The 19,014-nt window shown below is 42.9% G+C and overlaps 1 protein-coding gene across 2 annotated transcripts in view; it reads left to right on the top strand.

Moving 5' to 3' along the window:
• Positions 1-405: 405 nt before the first annotated feature.
• Positions 406-19,014, top strand: part of VCAM1 (vascular cell adhesion molecule 1) — a 113,997-nt gene continuing 95,388 nt past the window's right edge. Inside the window, exons 1-7 of one of the 2 annotated variants that reach the window (XR_013840029.1) lie at positions 406-751; positions 2,440-2,715; positions 4,033-4,353; positions 5,584-5,850; positions 6,476-6,742; positions 7,033-7,398; positions 9,256-10,068. Coding sequence is in view for 1 of the 2 variants with exons in the window: in XM_079981471.1 (XP_079837597.1) it covers positions 694-751; positions 2,440-2,715; positions 4,033-4,353; positions 5,584-5,850; positions 6,476-6,742; positions 7,033-7,398; positions 9,256-9,416 (1,716 nt within the window). In the remaining variant the exon portion in view is untranslated. Of the gene's footprint in view, positions 752-2,439; positions 2,716-4,032; positions 4,354-5,583; positions 5,851-6,475; positions 6,743-7,032; positions 7,399-9,255; positions 11,181-19,014 lie in introns of those variants that run through there. The other variant, XM_079981471.1, reaches the window with a different exon arrangement.

Genomic DNA, 19,014 nt, shown 5'->3' with positions numbered 1-19,014 from the left:
ATGTTAAGTGATCAAGTTAATTTTTTGAGAAAATCGATTTTGGAGAACTGTTAAAATGATATATAATGAAATTCAACCAAGGGGATTTGAGGAAATCACTTAATAATGTTACCAAGATTTAAACAGGATGTATGTATGTCTGTTTGCCTGTTTGTTTGTTTTGAAATTTTGAAAGTTAATAAAAAAATTGAAAAAAATAAATAAAATTCCTTCCTGTTAGATTTTCATTTTTCTCCCGCACTTAAATTTATTTTCTCTTCCTTTCTCTCTCTCTCTCCCCCCCCCACTCCCTTCTTGACAGAGAGCCTCTTGCTTTTCTTTCATGCTGTTGTCAGGGTTTTTTTTTTTGTGAGAAACGAAATATAGCTCAGGAAGCAGTAGAGGGAGAAAAGCCCAGGGAGCGACTCCAAATCCACTCCTCGCTGAGGGGGGGGTTCACTTTTCACTCTTGCTTTATGGGGTTTCCCGGCATGGAAATTCCAACTTTGTCTTGCCCACCTCACCCCTTCCCCACAGCCGCCCCTCCTTCACTGTATATAAAAAAGAAAGAGACGGAGTTTCCTCACACTGCTTTCCCTCTCGGAGCAAATACTTTCAAAAGCCTTGGCTTTCACTTCAGAAGGAGCAGCATCAAGGTTTTGAGACTGGTTTCCTTTTCCCCCTTGATACCAGTTTAAGGCAAAAGGCAGCCAAATGTCAAGAGGAACTTTGTCAGTGTTGACGGCGCTTTTACTTATGGCTGTCCTAACTTGTGAGTTATGTGCTTTGCTTTGGTATTTTTCAGGAGGCGGGAATTCTGTGCTTTTAGATATATACCGTATTTTTTGCTCTATAAGACTCACTTTTTCCCTCCTAAAAAGTAAGGGAAAATGTGTGTGTGTGTTAGGGAGCGAATGCAGGCTGTGCAGCTATCCCAGAAGCCAGAACAGCAAGAGGGATTGCTGCTTTCACTGCGCAGCGATCCCTCTTGCTTTCTGGCTTCTGAGATTCAGAATATTTTTTTTCTTGTTTTCCTCCTCCAAAAATTAGGTGCGTCTTGTGGTCTGGTGCATCTTATAGAGCGAAAAATACGGTACTAACATTGCTATCTGTTGAATTTTGGCTTTGCCTACCCACCCTGCCCTTCACTTCAGAAAATAAACATACAGTTGTAGTTTGTTTAATGTGAGGCGTGTTTTTAAAAATTGCATGCTCAGTCTATTAGTATGAGACATTTAAACTGTTACCTTATAAAATGAATGGTTTCAGGAAAATAGCATCACTCGTGCAAGGAAGAAATTTCAATTATAAATCTAAATTATTTATGTGCAGAAGAGGGTCCTTAATAAGAGGGTAGTCCTAATCCTTATTTGAGAGTAAAACCTGCAGTGGAACTTACTTCTGAGTAGGGATGGATCAGTCCATTTTGGTTATCCCTGTTTATCATTTTTCCAGTTATCCACATTTTGCATTTTCGTGTGAATTTCTGTTTTAACTAACATATGCATTGTTGCAAGCAATTAAGTTCTTTTCACCAATATATTAATTATTATGCACACTTTCCCACAAAATATGCATTATTTTGTTTGGCGAAATGTATTGCAAAATTCAAGTAAGTGTGAATTTTGAAGGAGAGCTGCATACATTTTTGTTTTGGAAAGCGTGAATTTGCTTCAGCTTTAAATGTGAACGGAACAAAATTTCTCCTCCATCCCTACTCCTGAGAATTAGTGACTTCATGCATAAGATTGTGCTGACAGTCTGATCCTGCCTGTGTTTACTCATAAATAGCATAAATTCTTTCCCCTGAATTCAGTAAGACTTATTTGAAGTAGGTAGCCATGTCTGTTAAAAATGTCTACTCAGAGGTAAGTCCTAGTGAATTGAATTAAGAATGTCTTCTCAGAAGTAAGTCCTATTGAAAGCGGGGTTAGGAATGCAGCCTAAATCTTGCTGAGTTCAATGGGGCATATTCCCAGCCAGGTAACTTTACATTGGAATTCCTGCCCACGTACTTATGTACAGATCATGCAATTTTAGAAATGCTGTTATAGTTGTATGCAAAATCAATTTGTGTATTAAACAGGTCAAGTGAAATGAATTAAACAAGGCCTTTGGGGCAATAATTCACCTGCTGTCGGCTGTTCAAAGCAGTTGGTGACAGGTGGATCTTAGGTCGCCAGCAAGCATAAACTTGTATAGGTTTATAAACTGTCACAATTGTAGATTTAACCCCAGACACCTGAAACTCAGTACAGTATTTGCTTAGACAGTTGTGTGTCCTTGCTTGGCAGAAAGTGCCATTGAATTCAATGGGGTGTGGTCTGGAGATGACTTGTTGAGAATAGACAATCTGACGGATTTAGACATTGCCTATATGGTGGGGAATGCCATTACAGGAAAATATAAAGCCTAACTGAATTAAAGAGATTGACCCTGTTTCTTTCCCTCTTCTTTCAGCTAAAGCATTTGAGGTGGAGGACATTGTGCCCGGCCACCAAGTTGCCGCACAGATCGGTGAAGACCTGGTGCTATGGTGCAACACAACTGGCTGTGATCGCCCCACTTTTTCATGGAGGACTCAGCTTGACTTCCCATTAGGTGCAAATGTGAGCCGACGGGGAAGCAGCTCAGTCTTAACGATGAAGGTTGGCTTTGAAAACGAGCACGAATATCTCTGCATCGCTACATGCGGGGAAGTCCGGAAACAACAGAGGGTGCAAATTGACATTTACTGTAAGTAGTATTCCTGCACAACCCTCTGAAACAATCACGTTTCAGCCTACTAATAATTATAACCCTTGGCGCCGGTTTGTTTTCTCTGTTTTAGATGCACCTTACTTTTTCCACGGTCTAGATCCAGGATTTTACGTGTTTATTTTTCCACGTGTGTCTCATTTGATCTGTGCTCATTTCTGAATTTGTTTGTTTTGCTCAAGACAACCCAGATTACAGAAAGAGGTTGCACACCAGTTTATACAGTGTGAATAAACTGAGTAGCATTCTCCTGGGGTGAGGGGCCTGCACCCCCTCCTCAAAAAAGTTCAGTTAAGCAATTTTGGACCCACCACTGTATATGAAGTCGCTCTTAGAGGCATGAAGTGTCTTTTATCAGTTTTGGCTGATCTATGACCTGCAGCCCTATCTGGACACAAAGAGCCTTGCTACCATTATAGCTCAGCTGGTTAGCGTGTGGTGCTGATAACGGCAAGGTTGCAGGTTCAAACCCCATATGGGACAGCTGCATGTTCCTGCATTGCAGGGGGTTGCAATCATTTATATGTGAGGTTGCCCATTAGATGGCCCTGAGTTCTAGTATTGTGTGAGAGGAAGAAAAAGCTTCCCATTACCTGCTTTCTCTGCAGCGTGCATTAACATACTGAATAGGTTGTGTTGAACAAAATCTCCATGGAAATCCACCTGCTTAAGCCTCATTGAAGGGAGCAGGAGGTGAACAAAGCACAGTCAAGCTCTTGAAGAGTTTCCAATTGAATATTGTCAGTGAGGGGGGACGACTCCCCAGTACAATGGTACCTTGGTATTCAAATGGCTTGGCTCCCGAACGCCGAAAACCCAAGAAGTGAGTGTTCTGGTTTGTGAACTTTTTTGGAAGCTGCAGCCAATTGGAAGCCATCCCTTGGTTTTTGAATGGTTTTAGGTGTCGAACAGACTCCCGGAACGGATTAAGTTCAAGAACCAAGGTCCCACTGTACAGATGGAGCCATTATAATTTAAAACACATGGTAGAAATTTTCCATGTTGCTTTCTAAATACACGGAAGCAAGTGGGTCCTTCATATTTTGATGCAGCTGAATGAGTACTTGTTCAACAAACATGCGGAATTTGGAAAGTTCTTTCTGTTCTTGAAATTCCCATATGAAAACCACCTCACTGCTGCTTCAGTTTTCCTTCAGCTGTGATAGGTCTTAACTTGAGAAGCAGATCATACTCAAAACACCAGAAACCTGAATCTAGGGTGTGTGCACAACATGCAGACATTCCACTTTGAGCCTCTCTTGAGTAACCTTTTCTCCTTCTGTGTCCTATTTCTAGCATTCCCCAGTGATCCTGTTATAGAGATCAGCCAGCCGCTTATTCTGGGGGAACCAGCCACTATCACCTGCCATGTTCCTAAAGTGTATCCCGCTGACCGGCTGGAGATCTACTTGGAGATAGAAGGGGAGGTTCGTCGGATGACAGAGTTTTCCCGAGAATCCCTTAGCAAATCTGTCAAGACGAAAAGTGCAAGCATGACGTTTACTCCCAGTGAAGAAGATAATGGGAAAGAAATCACATGCAGAGCTGAACTGCCAATTGATGAGATGGAGTTTGAGCCCAAGGCGAGGAAAACAACACAAATACTGCATGTTAACTGTAAGTAAATTGAGACAATTGGTATTCAGGTCTATGTTAGATGTACAGGAGAGAATCAAGACCTAGGGTGCAGCACTGATTAATTATCCCATCATCATCATCATCATCATCAGTGTGGATGTGACATAGTTTTCATATTTACACACTGTAAAGGTAAAGGTACCCCTGACCATTAGGTCCAGTCGCAGATGACTCTGGGGTTGCACGCTCATCTCGTTCTATAGACTTAGGGAGCCAGCATTTGTCTGCAGACAGCTTCCGGGTCATGTGACCAGCATGACTAAGCCACTTCTGGCGAACCACAGCAGTGCACGGAAACACCGCTTATCTTCCCACCAGAGCAGTACCTATTTATCTACTTGCACTTTGACGTGGTTTCGAGCTGCTAGGAGCTGGGACTGAACAACGGCAGCTCACCCCGTCGCGGGGATTCAAACCGCCGACCTTCTGATCAGCAAGCCCTAGGCTCTGTGGTTTAGACCACAGCGCCACCCGCGTCCACTGTAGTGTGTGACAAATTTAGTGACACAGGGGAACAACCTTGCTGAAAAAAGGCCTGCTGGGTTAATAATACAGTGGTACCTTGGGTTACAAACACTTCGGGTTACAGACTCCGCTAACCTGGAAGTAGTTAAGAACTTTACCTCAGGATGAGAACAGAAATCGCGTGTCAGCAGCAGAGCAGCAGTGGGAGGCCCCATGAGCTCAAGTGGTGCTTCAGGTTAAGAACAGTTTCAGGTTAAGAACGGACCTCCGGAACGAATTAAGTACTTGACCCGAGGTACCACTGTAATAATAAATCTGTCCCATTTTTGCTCTTGATTTGGCCATTGTTTAGCGTAAACTACTTGCTGGTTTTTACTACAATTAAGCGATGAGTATATCTTGATAAGTAAAGAAAATAAACCATATGAAAGCAATAATACATAGGGAGACACTAATGCTTTGTGACACACGAAGTAGATCTTTTGGCACTGGCTGCAAAGGGAAAATTAAAACTGGAAAGAGTTAGATGATATTGCTATGATCTATTTTGGAGATGTTTAATCTGATTTTTCTTTCCTTTATATTATTGGTGTTGGTTGTATTGTTGCTATGTTTGTATTTTGTACACTATAATGTAATGGTCAGAGCTTTTGGCTAGCACAATAAACTTACTGAACTGAATGAAAACATTTAACAACGTACACTAATGACAGGTTTGCAACGTGGTTGTTTCTCCTCTCGTAGATGCCCCCAGACTTCCAGACTTCTCCATCCCTCCTGCTGGGTCAGTTAAGGAAGGAGAAAGTGTTACTTTGCAGTGCTTTGCAAAGGGCAACCCTGCTGCCAAGGTCACCATAAGGAGGAAATCAGCCAGTGAAGAAGTGGTCCTTGATAGCAAGGATGGAGTCGTCCACATCCCTAGAGCGACTCCTGATGATGCAGGAGACTACGAGTGCGAAGCAGAGAATGAGTTTGGGAAAGTCAAAAGGGCAGAAACACTAAGTGTGGAATGTAAGTTTGAATAAATAAGCAATACTTAGCATCTATTTTATTTATTTGTAATTTACTCAATGAATTTATATGCTGCCTTTCTGCTCAGGCACCCAAACTGAGTTTTAGAGCTCTCCAGTTTTGCGATTGACTCTCTGGCAGATAAAAATAAAAACACAAACGAACACAAACAGCCCTCTCCCCAAGTCCTCTCTTCCTTCTTACAGGGCAGGTGGTGTCTGTTGGCCCTGGAAGAGGGTGGACTTTGTATCTCTGCCTGCCCTGCTCTCTGCCTCCTCACAGGGCAGAATGGTGTTGTTATTACATTTCTGAGTGCCCTTGCCCTGTAAGACAGGTCAAGACTGACCAAGAGCCCCTCTTCTTGCCTTCAGATGTGTTTAGCAGAAGACCTTCGTGTTCTGGAAAGCGCTGGTGTTAGCATAAGCTGCTTCGTGAAAACTTTTGCTTTGAAGAGTGTGGTATAAATAACTGAAATAGATAAATGAAAAAAAAATCTCCATATTCCAGCTGTGGGGCTAAGGCTGTGAGATTTGTTTTAAGACCAGCCAGGGTATCTGCAGAACACATCTCACATCTTTAGTCAAGGCTTGGATAAAGTGCATCCCTTTGGTATTTTGTTTTCTAGATGGACCAAGGAATACAAGGATTGTCGCTGTGCCTTCTAACACAGTGAAGGAAGGAGACACCGTAACTCTGACTTGTTCCACCTACGGGAGTCCCACCCCAAAGGTCTTCTGGAAAAAGCAGCTTTTGGGTGGAGGCTCTCGGCTCGTTTTGGAAGGTGCTACTTTAACCATAAAAGCCGTACAAGCAGAAGCTATGGGACTTTATGAGTGTGAAGCAGTTAACGTGGCTGGGAAAGAAAGCAGGACTGTGGAAATAATTGTTCAAGGTAAATAAAGGTTTACAGCCAAACAAGTTCAGCTTTGATTTCTAGGGCCAGATTGTGTGCTCTTCACTTTTGGTTAAGGGCAGAGATGAAATTAACTTGCCCGCTAAATCCTTCTCTTCAGTTTTTAGTACTGGAATACTCCCCAGCTCTGAATGCTCAAATGTTTGCCAAATATTTGAAAAGTTGATATCTGTATGTGATTCTTGTTTTCAACATTTGACAGTATTTGCACAGTTTAACTCAACCTTTTTATCTGGATTGATTATGAATATATCCCCCTTTTTCTTCAGTCTTGTCACCCTCTACTCCAGAAATGTCACATTCTACTCCAGAATTGTCAGCAACTGCTTCAGAATTGTCACCCTCCAATCCAGAATTGTCACCCTCCACTCCAGAATTGCCACCCTCCACTCCAGCATTAACAGATCAAACTGAAACTGTTACTGAGGTGGAAGATTTCGCCATTAAGAGCACAACCTATAATACTCAACATCAAGCGACTGACAGCAAAGGGGACGATCCGGAAAAGGAAACTTCCCTCACCACAAACGGAAGAATCTTTACAACGTATACAGCATCCAGAAACAATATAATCACGTACGCAGTGAAAGTTGATGATGTTGGAAACAGTACAGAAGAGGACAAAATAGTCAAAGGTAAGTAATTCACTGCCCCTCCCCAACTATTGTTTCGTCACACCAGAGATGTGGCAATCATGGGAGTTGTAGTCAATCAATACCTGAGTTAGCCAGAGAGATAACTACAGTCATAACTTGGGTTGAAGTAGCTTCAGGATGAATACTTCTGGCTTTCGCCGCTCGCGCATGCGCAGACGCTAAGAATGACATCACGTGCATGCGCGGAAGTGGCGAAACGTGACCCGCGCATGCACAGTTGCGTGTTACATTCGCTTCAGGGTGCAAATGGGGCTCCGGAACGGATCCCGTTCGCATCCAGAAGTACCACTGTACTTAGTTGCAGTATAAGCCCTAGGTGGTTTACAAGAAATATTAGGATCCTCAAGAATAATAGATTTAAAAACAATTTAAAATATTTAAAGTTAATTAAAACTAATAGTAATAATAAAAATGAAGCATGATACCCGAACAACATCCAAGTGTCGGGATGTGCTTGTCTGAACAAAAAATGTGGAAAGCTGAATTTAAGACTGAAAACTGGAGAAGACATGCCAAAAAGAGTACAGCAAAATTGACAAAGACGTTAAACCACGGAAAATAATTTAAGGGAGGAAAAATACCATATCTTCGGCAACAGTTTGGGTGTTTTATTATGTCTCTTTACTCAAGAAGATCTAGCAGTGGAAGAAACTGTCCATTTTAGTTCTCTCCATTTCTCCAGTTTTCAGTCTTAAATTCAGCTTTCCACATTTTGCAGCAATTTGTGTGTTTGTGTTTTTTAAAAGAAATCCACAAGAAAATTCATCACCGTTTTAGCATGAATTTCTCTTAACAAACACGTTTTTGCTTGCACTTTTAATGTGCGCATTTTTGCAAGCAATTTGCATTTTTGTATGTTATTTTTACTAATACCTTCATTTCTATGCACACTTTTGACCTAGCCTATGTTGGAATTCTGCCTCGGTCAGAGGAATGTGCCACAGCGTAGGCACCGGCAGATATTCCTTGGCGACCTCCCGGCTGCTACTCCCGACAGATAAGCTGGCGAGGTCTCGGCGATTTTTCTCAGGCTGTGAGAAAAACACACCGTTCCTTCTCTCTCCCCTTTGGTGTCCCCCAGGGAGGGGAAAGAAGCAGACAGAAAACTATTTACATCCTTTATTTCTGTCTTTCACTTCAGTACAGAGAAAACATGTCTGCACTCAACAGCAGTAAGAATAAACTCCACCCATGTACTTCCAGTACAGGTCATATGACACACACACTGAGCTAACATCCGGTGCTCAATACAGAATGGATTGCCCCTTTGTTCCCATGGCAACAGTCACCCACATCCTGTTTGGCTTTCCAGCCACAAGCAGCTGACTTGGCAGCTATAGCCTTTGCTTGCTGCTGCATTGCTGCTTTAGAATAACAGCCTATCAATTTTTGTCAATATTATTTACATCACAATATTCGGATAGGTGTGGATTTTGAAGGATTCATATTGAACATATTGTTTCAGAAAGTGCGAATTTTGTGGATTTGACTTATAAAGGTGTACCAAATTGAATTTTTCCTCCATCCCTAACAATGACGCAAACAGTTGAGTTGGAGGAGGGAGCAAGAGTGTTGTTAAATTCAGAAGGGAAGGGAATTATTTTGTTAGGACAAAGCTAACCAACATGGAACACCTTGCGTGATGTTGGACTACAATTCCCATCAGCCAAAGCAAGTGTGACTAAAGGTCAGGGATGATGGGAGTTGTAGTCCAACATCATCTGTAGGGCGGTACATTAGCTACTCTGTGTGAAGATGTATTGTCTTTAAGGTAGCACTACTGATATAGTAGCTCAACTTCTTTCAACTTCTTTATCTTCCCCCTGATTTCTGCAGAGAGAATAGAAGAGCCAGATTACGTGACTCCTGTGATCATTGCTGTTTCTTCGTTAGCAACGGCAGCTGGACCCATGGCAGCCCTACTGATTTACATTTTCCGAAAGGCGAAAATCAACAGATCCTACAGCCTGGTGAACTCCCTGAAACCAAAAGTATAAACAGAGCAAGAGTAACCACACGTTTTCTGCAAGATTAACAGAGGTGGATAATGTTGTGCATTGCTTTGATGAACTTCCTCATCATAACTCAATGTGATAAACCAAAAATACGCACTTTCGTGAGAATCACTGTGGTGTAGTTGTTAAGTGTGTTGAGCTAGGACTGGGGAGACCCAGGTTTGTCCCTACGCAGCTGTTAATCTCGCTGGGCTCCCTGGGGTCAGTCCCTCTCTCAAGCTAACCTACCTCACAGGGTTGTTGTAGTGAGAAAATGGGGATAGGGCTATGGGTGCTGCCCTGAAATTCTTAGTGGAAGGACAAGGTATCTGAAGAAGTGTGCGTGCACACGAAAGCTTATACCAAGAACAAACTTAGTTGGTCTCTAAGGTGTCACTGGACAATTATTATTTTTTAAAAAATATATTCCGACTGTGTCAGACCAACACGGCCACCTACCTGAAGGTTTTAAAATGTGATATATACAGCTTCACATCTTTTGGTAGCTAAGTTAAGGGATCTGTGGGCAATGGCAGACCATGGGGTTTCAAATTTCAGCAGCGACACCACAATTTCATTCTACATCATAGCTGTGGTGCCCCCAAAGCTCTGCACCCAGTGGAACTGAACCACTCAGGCACCCCTAAATCCACCTGTGTCTGCAGGGCAGACGTTATCTATTAATAAAAGGTTAATCACTTCTTTTCGAACTGCCTTCACAGAAGGAAATACTGGAAGCATTATACCATCCTTATAAATAGCATATATTTTAGCTGAACATGGGCCATAAAGTCACAGATCTGTCACGGATGGTTCAGAAAATAACACTGGTGAGGTTGTATTATTACAGAGTGTGGGGTTCCCCTCCCCTCTAATCCACTGGATTCCAGTGGAGGGTATTTTAAAAGACACACTTAATCTTTCCATTGAAATCAACTGTACTTCTTACAGTTGGGCAGATCCACACCACACATTTGAACTAACATGACATTGGGTCTGTATACATACCCAATCCTTTCCGTCATTTTCAGCAATGTAATCTGGTAGTTTCACGAACCTACAGCAGTGTAAAGTGAAGTTCTATGAGAAAGACTAGGTGGAACTCTTAACATGTTCCTCAGCACCCATGCTAGACTACAGTTCCCAGGAATCTTGGGGGGGGGGGAGCTGCAACAGTTAAGCTTGTTTAAAACTGTCACAACATGGTAGTGTGTAGACAATGTTCTGTGATGTCATTCTCTATGACTGAATAAAACTAAGGCTGCAAACCTATGCACGCTTCATAGGGCATATTTATCTCAATAAATATGCTTATGATCACATGGCAGAACGTCCTCCACTCATATTAAGTGGAGTTCAAAACATGTGTTGTCTCCCTAAATTCTAACTACAAAACAACAAAACTGACTTTTAATGTCTACTTTGAAGGACGCTCTCAACTGTAATTTTACAAAAATTAGCTTGTACAATAGCGCTCATGAAATTCATTTCCAGTGGAGTGATGATATGTCCTCCTGAAAAGATTCTCGACACCCTCACCTGCAATTTCATGTTCTTGGTACTTTTACGTCTTGCACAGTATTATTTAAATCTGTTTGTAGTAACAAAGTTTTTTTTATCCTGTGAATAGAATATTCGTGTTTACATTACCTCCGCTCCCATTTGTAAAATGTTGTTCCGCTAAACAGCAAAGTAGCTGAAGTTCTGTAGCTAGTTGATGTGTTATTATTACCTTTGTAAATAAATGTCCTTTTCCTTGCTTTGTAAGGGTTGCTGTTTTCTTTTGGCCCTTGCGAGATTTCGTAGAATTGTTTAGTTGTTTGCTGTGAACTGGGGACAGGGAACCTGTAGCCTTCCAGATGTTGCTGGACTCCAATTCCCATCAGCCCCAGCAAGCATGGCCAATGCCCAGGGAGGATGGAAGTTGTAGTTCAGTAACATCTGTGGAGCCCAAGGGGCCCCAGCTCTGCTGTAAACCTTGGTTTGCTTAACTACACCTGTCTTCAGCACTGCAGCTCTCTCAATCAATGGAAATTAGCTAGTAGGACTAGGAACTAATGAATGTTAATGTTGCCCCACAAGGTGTCTGTCTACTTTAGCAGTGGCAGTTGTGCTAAAGTAATTGACAGTGTGAGCCTAGGGTGTGAAGGACGGACTGTCTGAAAAGAACATCGGAAGGTGGTGGATGAGAAATTTCACAGCAGGTCTTTCAGATGCCCAACATGTAACCGATAGTCACCAGGGCGTCTGCAGGATTTTTTCCAGGTTGAGGGCAAAATACACACCGTACATACAAAACTAGTGTTTGAGAACAGACTACCATTTCTGGTAAATTCCAAGCTAGGTAGACCTGGCCTCTGAGAAACTCCTATACCATCTCTACTCCTCTGTTGTTTCACGATGAGTAGACCTGACGTGTGTGATTGTATCTTGCCAATGAAACTTTTAATCTCACTTCTGGCTCCCATCAACCCGCTCTGGCCCTTGATTAATTGCACCGCTGATGCAATCAACTTTAACTTGCATTTCCCCAAATGGCAAGAGCAGCAGGAGAAGGGATTGCTACACTGCTAAGTGGTCATAAACTCTGCATCCCTTCCCACCTCCAGTAAAATGGATGTAACAATATTGGGCTTCTTTGCAGAGCTGCCATAACCCACACTCTCTTGATAAACCCCCATACCTGCTTTATCCCACTTTTTCTTCCCAAGGAAATAACCAACCTTGATGTCCCCATTTTCACTTTTATTTTTACAATGATGAGAGCTCTCTCTCTCTGCCTGGGATGATCCTATGGCCATTGGGGTGTGCTTCTGAATATTCTCCTATGAAATATTGGCATTGGCAGGGCATTTTTTTAACGTTAACAAATTAAATATTAAAGTTTACAATATTAATAAATTTTGAGTAAGACCCGAGTAAGAAGACCACTTTCTGCTTTGGAAGAGAAACAGTATTTGCATATGAGCCTTTTGCTCTTATCATTTTTGGCCAGTGACTAAAGGGTTGGAATGTCTTACAGCAATTGTGTGATTCTTGGGATTATGACTGCTAGCCTAAGTACATTAGCCAGGTCAACAGCAACCATTCTGCAGATTAGGAATCCTTGATCCAAATTGCCTCTTCCCCAGTAAGCACATAACCTCTTTTAGGAAAGCTTCTCTTCTGCCAAGATTCCAGCATTGATTCTCAGCAGCTTTTGACATATCCCTTCATGCAAACATTTGATAGTTTGTTTAGAAAGAGAGGAATGCAACCACTTTTTGAAAATGTTTTGCTGTTTCTGCTCTGCTGATGCCATGTCACGTACACAGAAAGAGCCGGCAAGGGCTCCTCCAGATGGGTCTAATTTTATACATTCAGTTTGAAGTTAGATTGGTGTTAAATTGCCCTTATTATTTCAATCAATGCAACAAGGATCCTCACAAATGTCTTAAGGCAGTGGTGTCTTAAGGAATATGGCAGGGAGGGAAGGAACATGGGAGTTTACTGTATTTCAGCTTTTGTCCAAAGGCTACCCTAAAACCACATGGTAGGATGAATAAGACTGACCTTTCTACTACACACTGTTTCAGACTAAAGATGCGGGTGGAGCTGTGGTCTAAACAACGGAGCCTCTTGGGCTTGCCGATCAGAAGGTCGGTGGTTCAAATCCCCGCGACAGTGTGAGCTCCTGTTGTTCTGTCCCAGCTCCTGCCAACCTAACAGTTCGAAAGCACGGCAGTGCAAGTAGATAAATAGGTACCGCTCCGGCGGGAAGGTAAATGGTGTTTCTGTGCTCTCTGGCTTCCGTCCCGGTGTTCCGTTGTGCCAGAAGCGGCTAAGTCATGCTGGCTGGCCACATGACCCAGAAAACGGTCTGTGGACAAACTCCGGCTCCCTTGGCCTGAAAGCGAGGTGAGCGCCTCAACCCCAAAGTCGCCTTTGACTGGACTTAACTGTCCAAGGGTCCTTTACCTTTTTACCTGCCTTTTGTTTCAGACTTATGGTGTGTGGCTGGGTGGGTGGCTGTGTGTATTCTGCAACGTGTCACTAGTGATGGATTTATAGCGGACCACCCATATGGACCATGCACACATCATTCTTTGTCTTTAAACTGGACAGCCCTTCAGAAAAATGATGGTCCTCTGTAAAGTTGGACATCTTACCATTATTTTCTGATCTGCCTTTGCCCCCATGCAAAGTTCCTTTGCCTTCCTGAAGGCCCTGGTCTCCGAAGTGAAGGAAACCAGAAGATGGAAATTTGCGCAAGATTTCAACACTGGGATGATGGGCTGGATTTTCTAGATAGCATGTCGAACAGAGAGAATGCAGTGCAAGGAAATCTGTTCTGCATCTCTGCACGCTGTCAACAGGAAGAAAGCCAAGAGGGCAAAAACTGGCAGTTCTCCTATCAAGTGAAGTTCTCTACTGAATGTTTAAAATATATGAAGAGAAATTGTCCAGTGGTACCATGCACTAGAAATTCATGATGCTTTTCATAATTTATAATGAAAGAGTAATTTAGAATGCTATTTAAGCCATTGCCAAGCATTTAATACCCTCCAATATTTCTCTGATGAAAATAGGGACCTTCTATTCCATAATACTAATAATTTTGTTATTTATACCCTGCCCATCTGACTGGGTTACCCTAGCTACTTGAGCGGTTTCCAACATATAAAAAAACCACACATAATAAAACATTAAATGTTTAAAAGCTTCCCTATACAGGACTGCCTTCAGATATCTTCCAAAGGTTGTATAGTTACTTAGCTCCTTGGTTCGGGGGCTACATAACTCCCTACCCTCCAACATTTCTCTGATCAAAATAGGGACATCCTAAGGAAAAGCAGGACATTCAGGGATCAAATCAGCAACCGGGACAGCTTCTGTAAATCCAGGACTGTCCCTGAAAATAAGGACACTTGGAGGGTCTGGCATTTTATAATATTTGCATGGAAAACGTCAGCAGTTCTGAACAACTGCAGCAACATGAATTGTCAGGAAACACAACAGCAATTCTTTCTTTACATTATAACTGTCAGAGCTCTAGGAAGGTTCTACTTCTGTGTTTTTCTGTGAAAGGAAATCCCAGTTCCATAAGACATAAGAAGATGCCCAATTGGTCCATCAATAAGAAGTCAATCCATTGGTCCATCTAGAGCAGGGGTCAGCAAACTTTTTCAGCAGGGGGCTGGTCCACTGTCCCACAGACCTTGTGAGGGGTCAGACTATATTTTTTGGGGGGGAAATGAACAAATTCCTATGCCCCACAAATAACCCAGAGATGCATTTTAAATAAAAGCACACATTCTACTCATGTAAAAACATGCTGATTCCCGGACTGTCCGCAGGCCGGATTTAGAAGGCGATTGGGCCGGATTCGGCCCCCGGACCTTAGTTTGCCTGCTCATGATCTAGAGCATCATTGACATCTCTACAGCAACTGGCAGTGACTCACCTGGATTTAAGGTCTCCCAAGAGACGAAGGGTGGTTTACAATACGAAAACACAAAAATACATACCGTAACAACAAACGAAAACAATAACCCCCTCCACAGTATTATTATCCCCAGGTGAAGGCCTTTACAGATGTTCAGATTATCACTAACCTGAAATTACAGCCCGGAAGCCTTCGCCTGCCTCAGCTGCAACAAAACATGTCTCTCCCTTATCATTCTCTACAGCCACAGAAGGCGCTGCAACCTTCCCATGGTTTGACTTCACACCCAAAGGCACACTCCTCCGTTGTCTCCTGAGATAGATGGACGCCAATACATTTGGAATTACAGGGCAAGATTAGTTATGATCACTTTGAGTTCAACCTATGAAGCTTTCTTTAGGTATCCTTTTCCCCATTCTCATAAGGCCACTTGCTGTAATTGGTTGATCATCATATCTTCTTGTATGCGTGAGTTCCATGCATGCCAAAAGATTCCCAGAGGTTGAACTCCTTCTCCCCTTCCCCTTCCTGGATACAAGGAGTACTGGGGAACACTGCTACATTACCTGCAATGGGAAACCCCTCTCACTTATGGCTTATGTGTGTGGTACGGAAGCTGTACTACCCAGGACAGGATGGGGTTGTGCAGAGTTGTTAAGGCAGCAGAGAGCATTGTTGGCTGCCCACTCTCCACCTTAGAGCAGATTTATGCCACAAGGTGCCATAGGAAGGCACTGGACATAGTAAAAGATCCATCGCATCCTGGTCACTGTCTCTTCGAGCTCCTGCCGTCGGGACGGAGATACAGGACGATGAAGACAAGAACGAGCCGTCTCAAGAACAGCTTCTTCTCCAGAGCGATCTCAGCCCTGAATGGGAAACCTGGACTTTGAAAGTCATCTAATCTTCCTTGCTGTATTATACTGTATTGTTTCAATTAGTGTTCTTATAGTTGTTCTGATTTTGTGTGGAGTGCCCTACCTGGGTGGATGGAGCAGCCAAGTAAATTTTGTTGTCCCTGAGAGGGGGCAATGACAATAAAGATATTATTATTATTATTATTATTATTATTATTATTATTATTATTAGGTTCATTAGCTAGTCCTGTGTTGATTAACTAGTACTGGCCGATGGCCAGTTTTAATTGGCGAAATAAAATTAAGGGCACATTTTTGTTTGTTTTAGGGTATTTTGGTTCCGGTGTGCATGCAAAGGAAACCGAAGAGGAACATACAAAAACTAGCTTTTTCTTCTTCACAAAACGATTGTTCACTCTTGTTTAGTAAAGGTAAAGGGACCCCTGACCATTAGGTCCAGTCGTGACCGATTCTGGGGTTGTGGCGCTCATCTCGCTTTATTGGCTGAGGGAGCTGGCGTACAGCTTCCGGGTCATGTGGCCACCATGACTAAGCCGCTTCAGGCAAACCAGAGCAGTGCACGGAAACGCCATATACCTTCCCACCAGAGCGGTACCTATTTATCTACTTGCACTTTGACGTGCTTTCGAACTGCTAGGTTGGCAGGAGCAGGGAACGAGCAACAGGAGCTCACCCCGTCGTGGGGATTCGAACCGCCGACCTTCTGATCGGCAAGTCCTAGGCTCTGTGGTTTAACCCATAGTGCCACCCGCATCCCTCACTCTTGTTTAGAAAGCAGTAAATTTCCTTTAGCATCTCAAAATGGCACCTATTCTATATCTGAAGCTTGGATAATGTGCATGTTATCTAAATGAAATGGATTTGCTTGCAGATGATAAAAGGATTGGAAAATCTTTTATTATCAATAGTCAGACCAACATTTTAATTTTATTTCAACATGTTTTGGAAGTTGGATTGTGTAGCAAACAGTTCAAAGATGAGGAAGTCCTCAAGAATAAGATACTAATCACAGTACATTTTGACTTATTGACAGCACTCAAGGGGACCAAATTACAGGAACAATCTAGGTCAGTATAAATCTTCATCCTGAATCAAAGATCGTTTGAAAGATGTTGATTGTTCCCAGTTTTCCTATAGGAAATTCACAGTGTGACATCCAACTGGCAGCTGAGTCATTCATACAACAATGCTTCTATGGAGACACAGGATCATAGACTATAAATATGAATTGCTTTTGTCCATGTCAAAGGGTCATCTTACCTGAAAATGAAATTGTGCTGTTGAGAGAGGAATATTGTCAGAGCTGCCCAAGGTCCCAGCTCACAGAGGACCAACGCCAGGTCGTGGTTATATACAAAAGTCTTTATTGAAGTTCAGTTTCCATTCCAAAGCCGTAGCGCGCAGCTCTACGTCTTAAACCCTAGACCGCCGAAGTTCCGTCTGAATCTCCTCCCCCCTGACACCAGTTTAAGATTCTAGCCCTGCTCCACCTCTTCCTCTGCTCTCTTCTCCTCTGGGTCCTCCTGTCCGCTGGGGCATCCCCCTTTCTGGACTCTTCTGACGCTGAGTCCCCTGACTCCTCCCCCTGCCTCCGGCGGGCTTTAGGACCCGGTTCCCAATCCTCGTTCTCTGCTGCCCTGCGCGCCTGTACTTTTGAACTTGGCTCTCGCGCCAACCCAGTGACCTTCCTCCTGACCGTTACACTGCTTCTGTCACTGCTTCCCTCTTCCGGGATGCTAGCTGGACCTGACCTCCCCTCCGTTGCCTGACTCTCCGATGGAGGCGTGGTCAGCCCTGACTCCTCTTCTCTCCCTGCTGGGGGAGACGCTACCCCCGATACCTGGGACTCTTCCCCCCCACTATGCTCAGGTGGGGAAGCTGGTCCTGATCTCCAACTGCTGCTCTGGGAGTCCCCGCTGGCCCCTTGCTTCTGGAGTGTCCCCCTTGGGACCCCCCTTGCCCTGGCCACCGGCGCCCCCTTCTGTGAATCTTCCGATTCGCTGGAGAGGCTCATGGAATCTCTCGGGCCACTGTCATCTTCTCCTACGCTGCCCTCAGATTCTTCCCCTTCACTCTCCATCTCCCCTCTTCCCTGTGCTTCTGCTCCTGAGCCCCTGACAAATATCAAATTGGCCAATCACATTCCTATTGTTTACTTTTAAGTTCCACCAGTTTAAACTGGAAATGGTTGCAGAGATGCTGAAATTTCCCATTAAAACCAATGAGACATGCGTTTTTTAATTATTTAAACATTTTTATTAGGAATTTCAACAAAACATTTTATCAAAAAACATATCATCTTTAATTCCCCCCCCCATTTCCCCCCTCCCCCTCCCCATAAAGTAACCCACTCTCCCTCCCCACCCCCCAGACTTCCTTCAGCTCCTCTCTCTGGTTTATCAACAAATATTATTCTCTGCATGTTACAAAGTTGTATAGATCCTTAATTTTTCTGACCGGCTATTATCAATAAAAATTTGTGAGTGTTTATTCAAAACCTGCCAAGGAGTCTAGTTTGTTTTGTTCTTTCTTTAGGTACTTTGCAAAGGGTTCTCATTCTTCCTTAAAGTCACAGTTGTCCTTATCACGTAGTTTATATGTCAGTTTCGCCAATTCCGCATAGTCCATCAGTTTCTCTTGCCACAGTTCTTTGGTTGGGGTTTCTTCATTCTTCCATCCCTGTGCTATTAAGACTCTTGCCGCTGTTGTCGCATACATGAAAATGTTTTCCAATTTCCTTGGCAGGTCTTTTCCTACAATCCCTAACAGAAAGGCTTCAGGGTTTTTTTTTACAAATGTTAATTTGACCATTTTCTTCAATTCATTATATATCATTTCCCAGAATTTTTTAATTTTACAACAAAATCCCACCACATATGATAAAAGGTCCCTTCTTTTTCCTTACATTTCCAACATATATTTGAAGCAGTTTTGTACATTCTTCCTATTTGCCCTGGTGTTATATACCATCTGTACATCATTTTCATATAATTTTCTTTCAACAGAGAGCAATCTGTAAATTTTAAGTCAGTTTTCCACAATTTTTCCCAGTCTTCAAACAGCTTTTTTTAATTGTTAAATGCAAGATTTAGTTTGTTCTTTGAATAGATGGTCTGTTTCACAAGGCCTTCCAGCATCAACCTATTTGTTCATTCTGTTAATTCTCAGGAATAGGATAGTACCATACTTTCAGGGCAAGCATGATGTCACTGGGATCCAGATAATAATTTATAGTGGAATGACGTCAAAAATTAAATGAACATAGAATGCAGCTTGTTAAAACTATGAGCCAGGATCC

Source organism: Podarcis cretensis (assembly GCF_951804945.1).
Source record: "Podarcis cretensis genome assembly, chromosome: 6".
NCBI lineage: Eukaryota > Metazoa > Chordata > Lepidosauria > Squamata > Lacertidae > Podarcis > Podarcis cretensis.
This window is presented reverse-complemented; position numbering and strand designations above follow the sequence as displayed.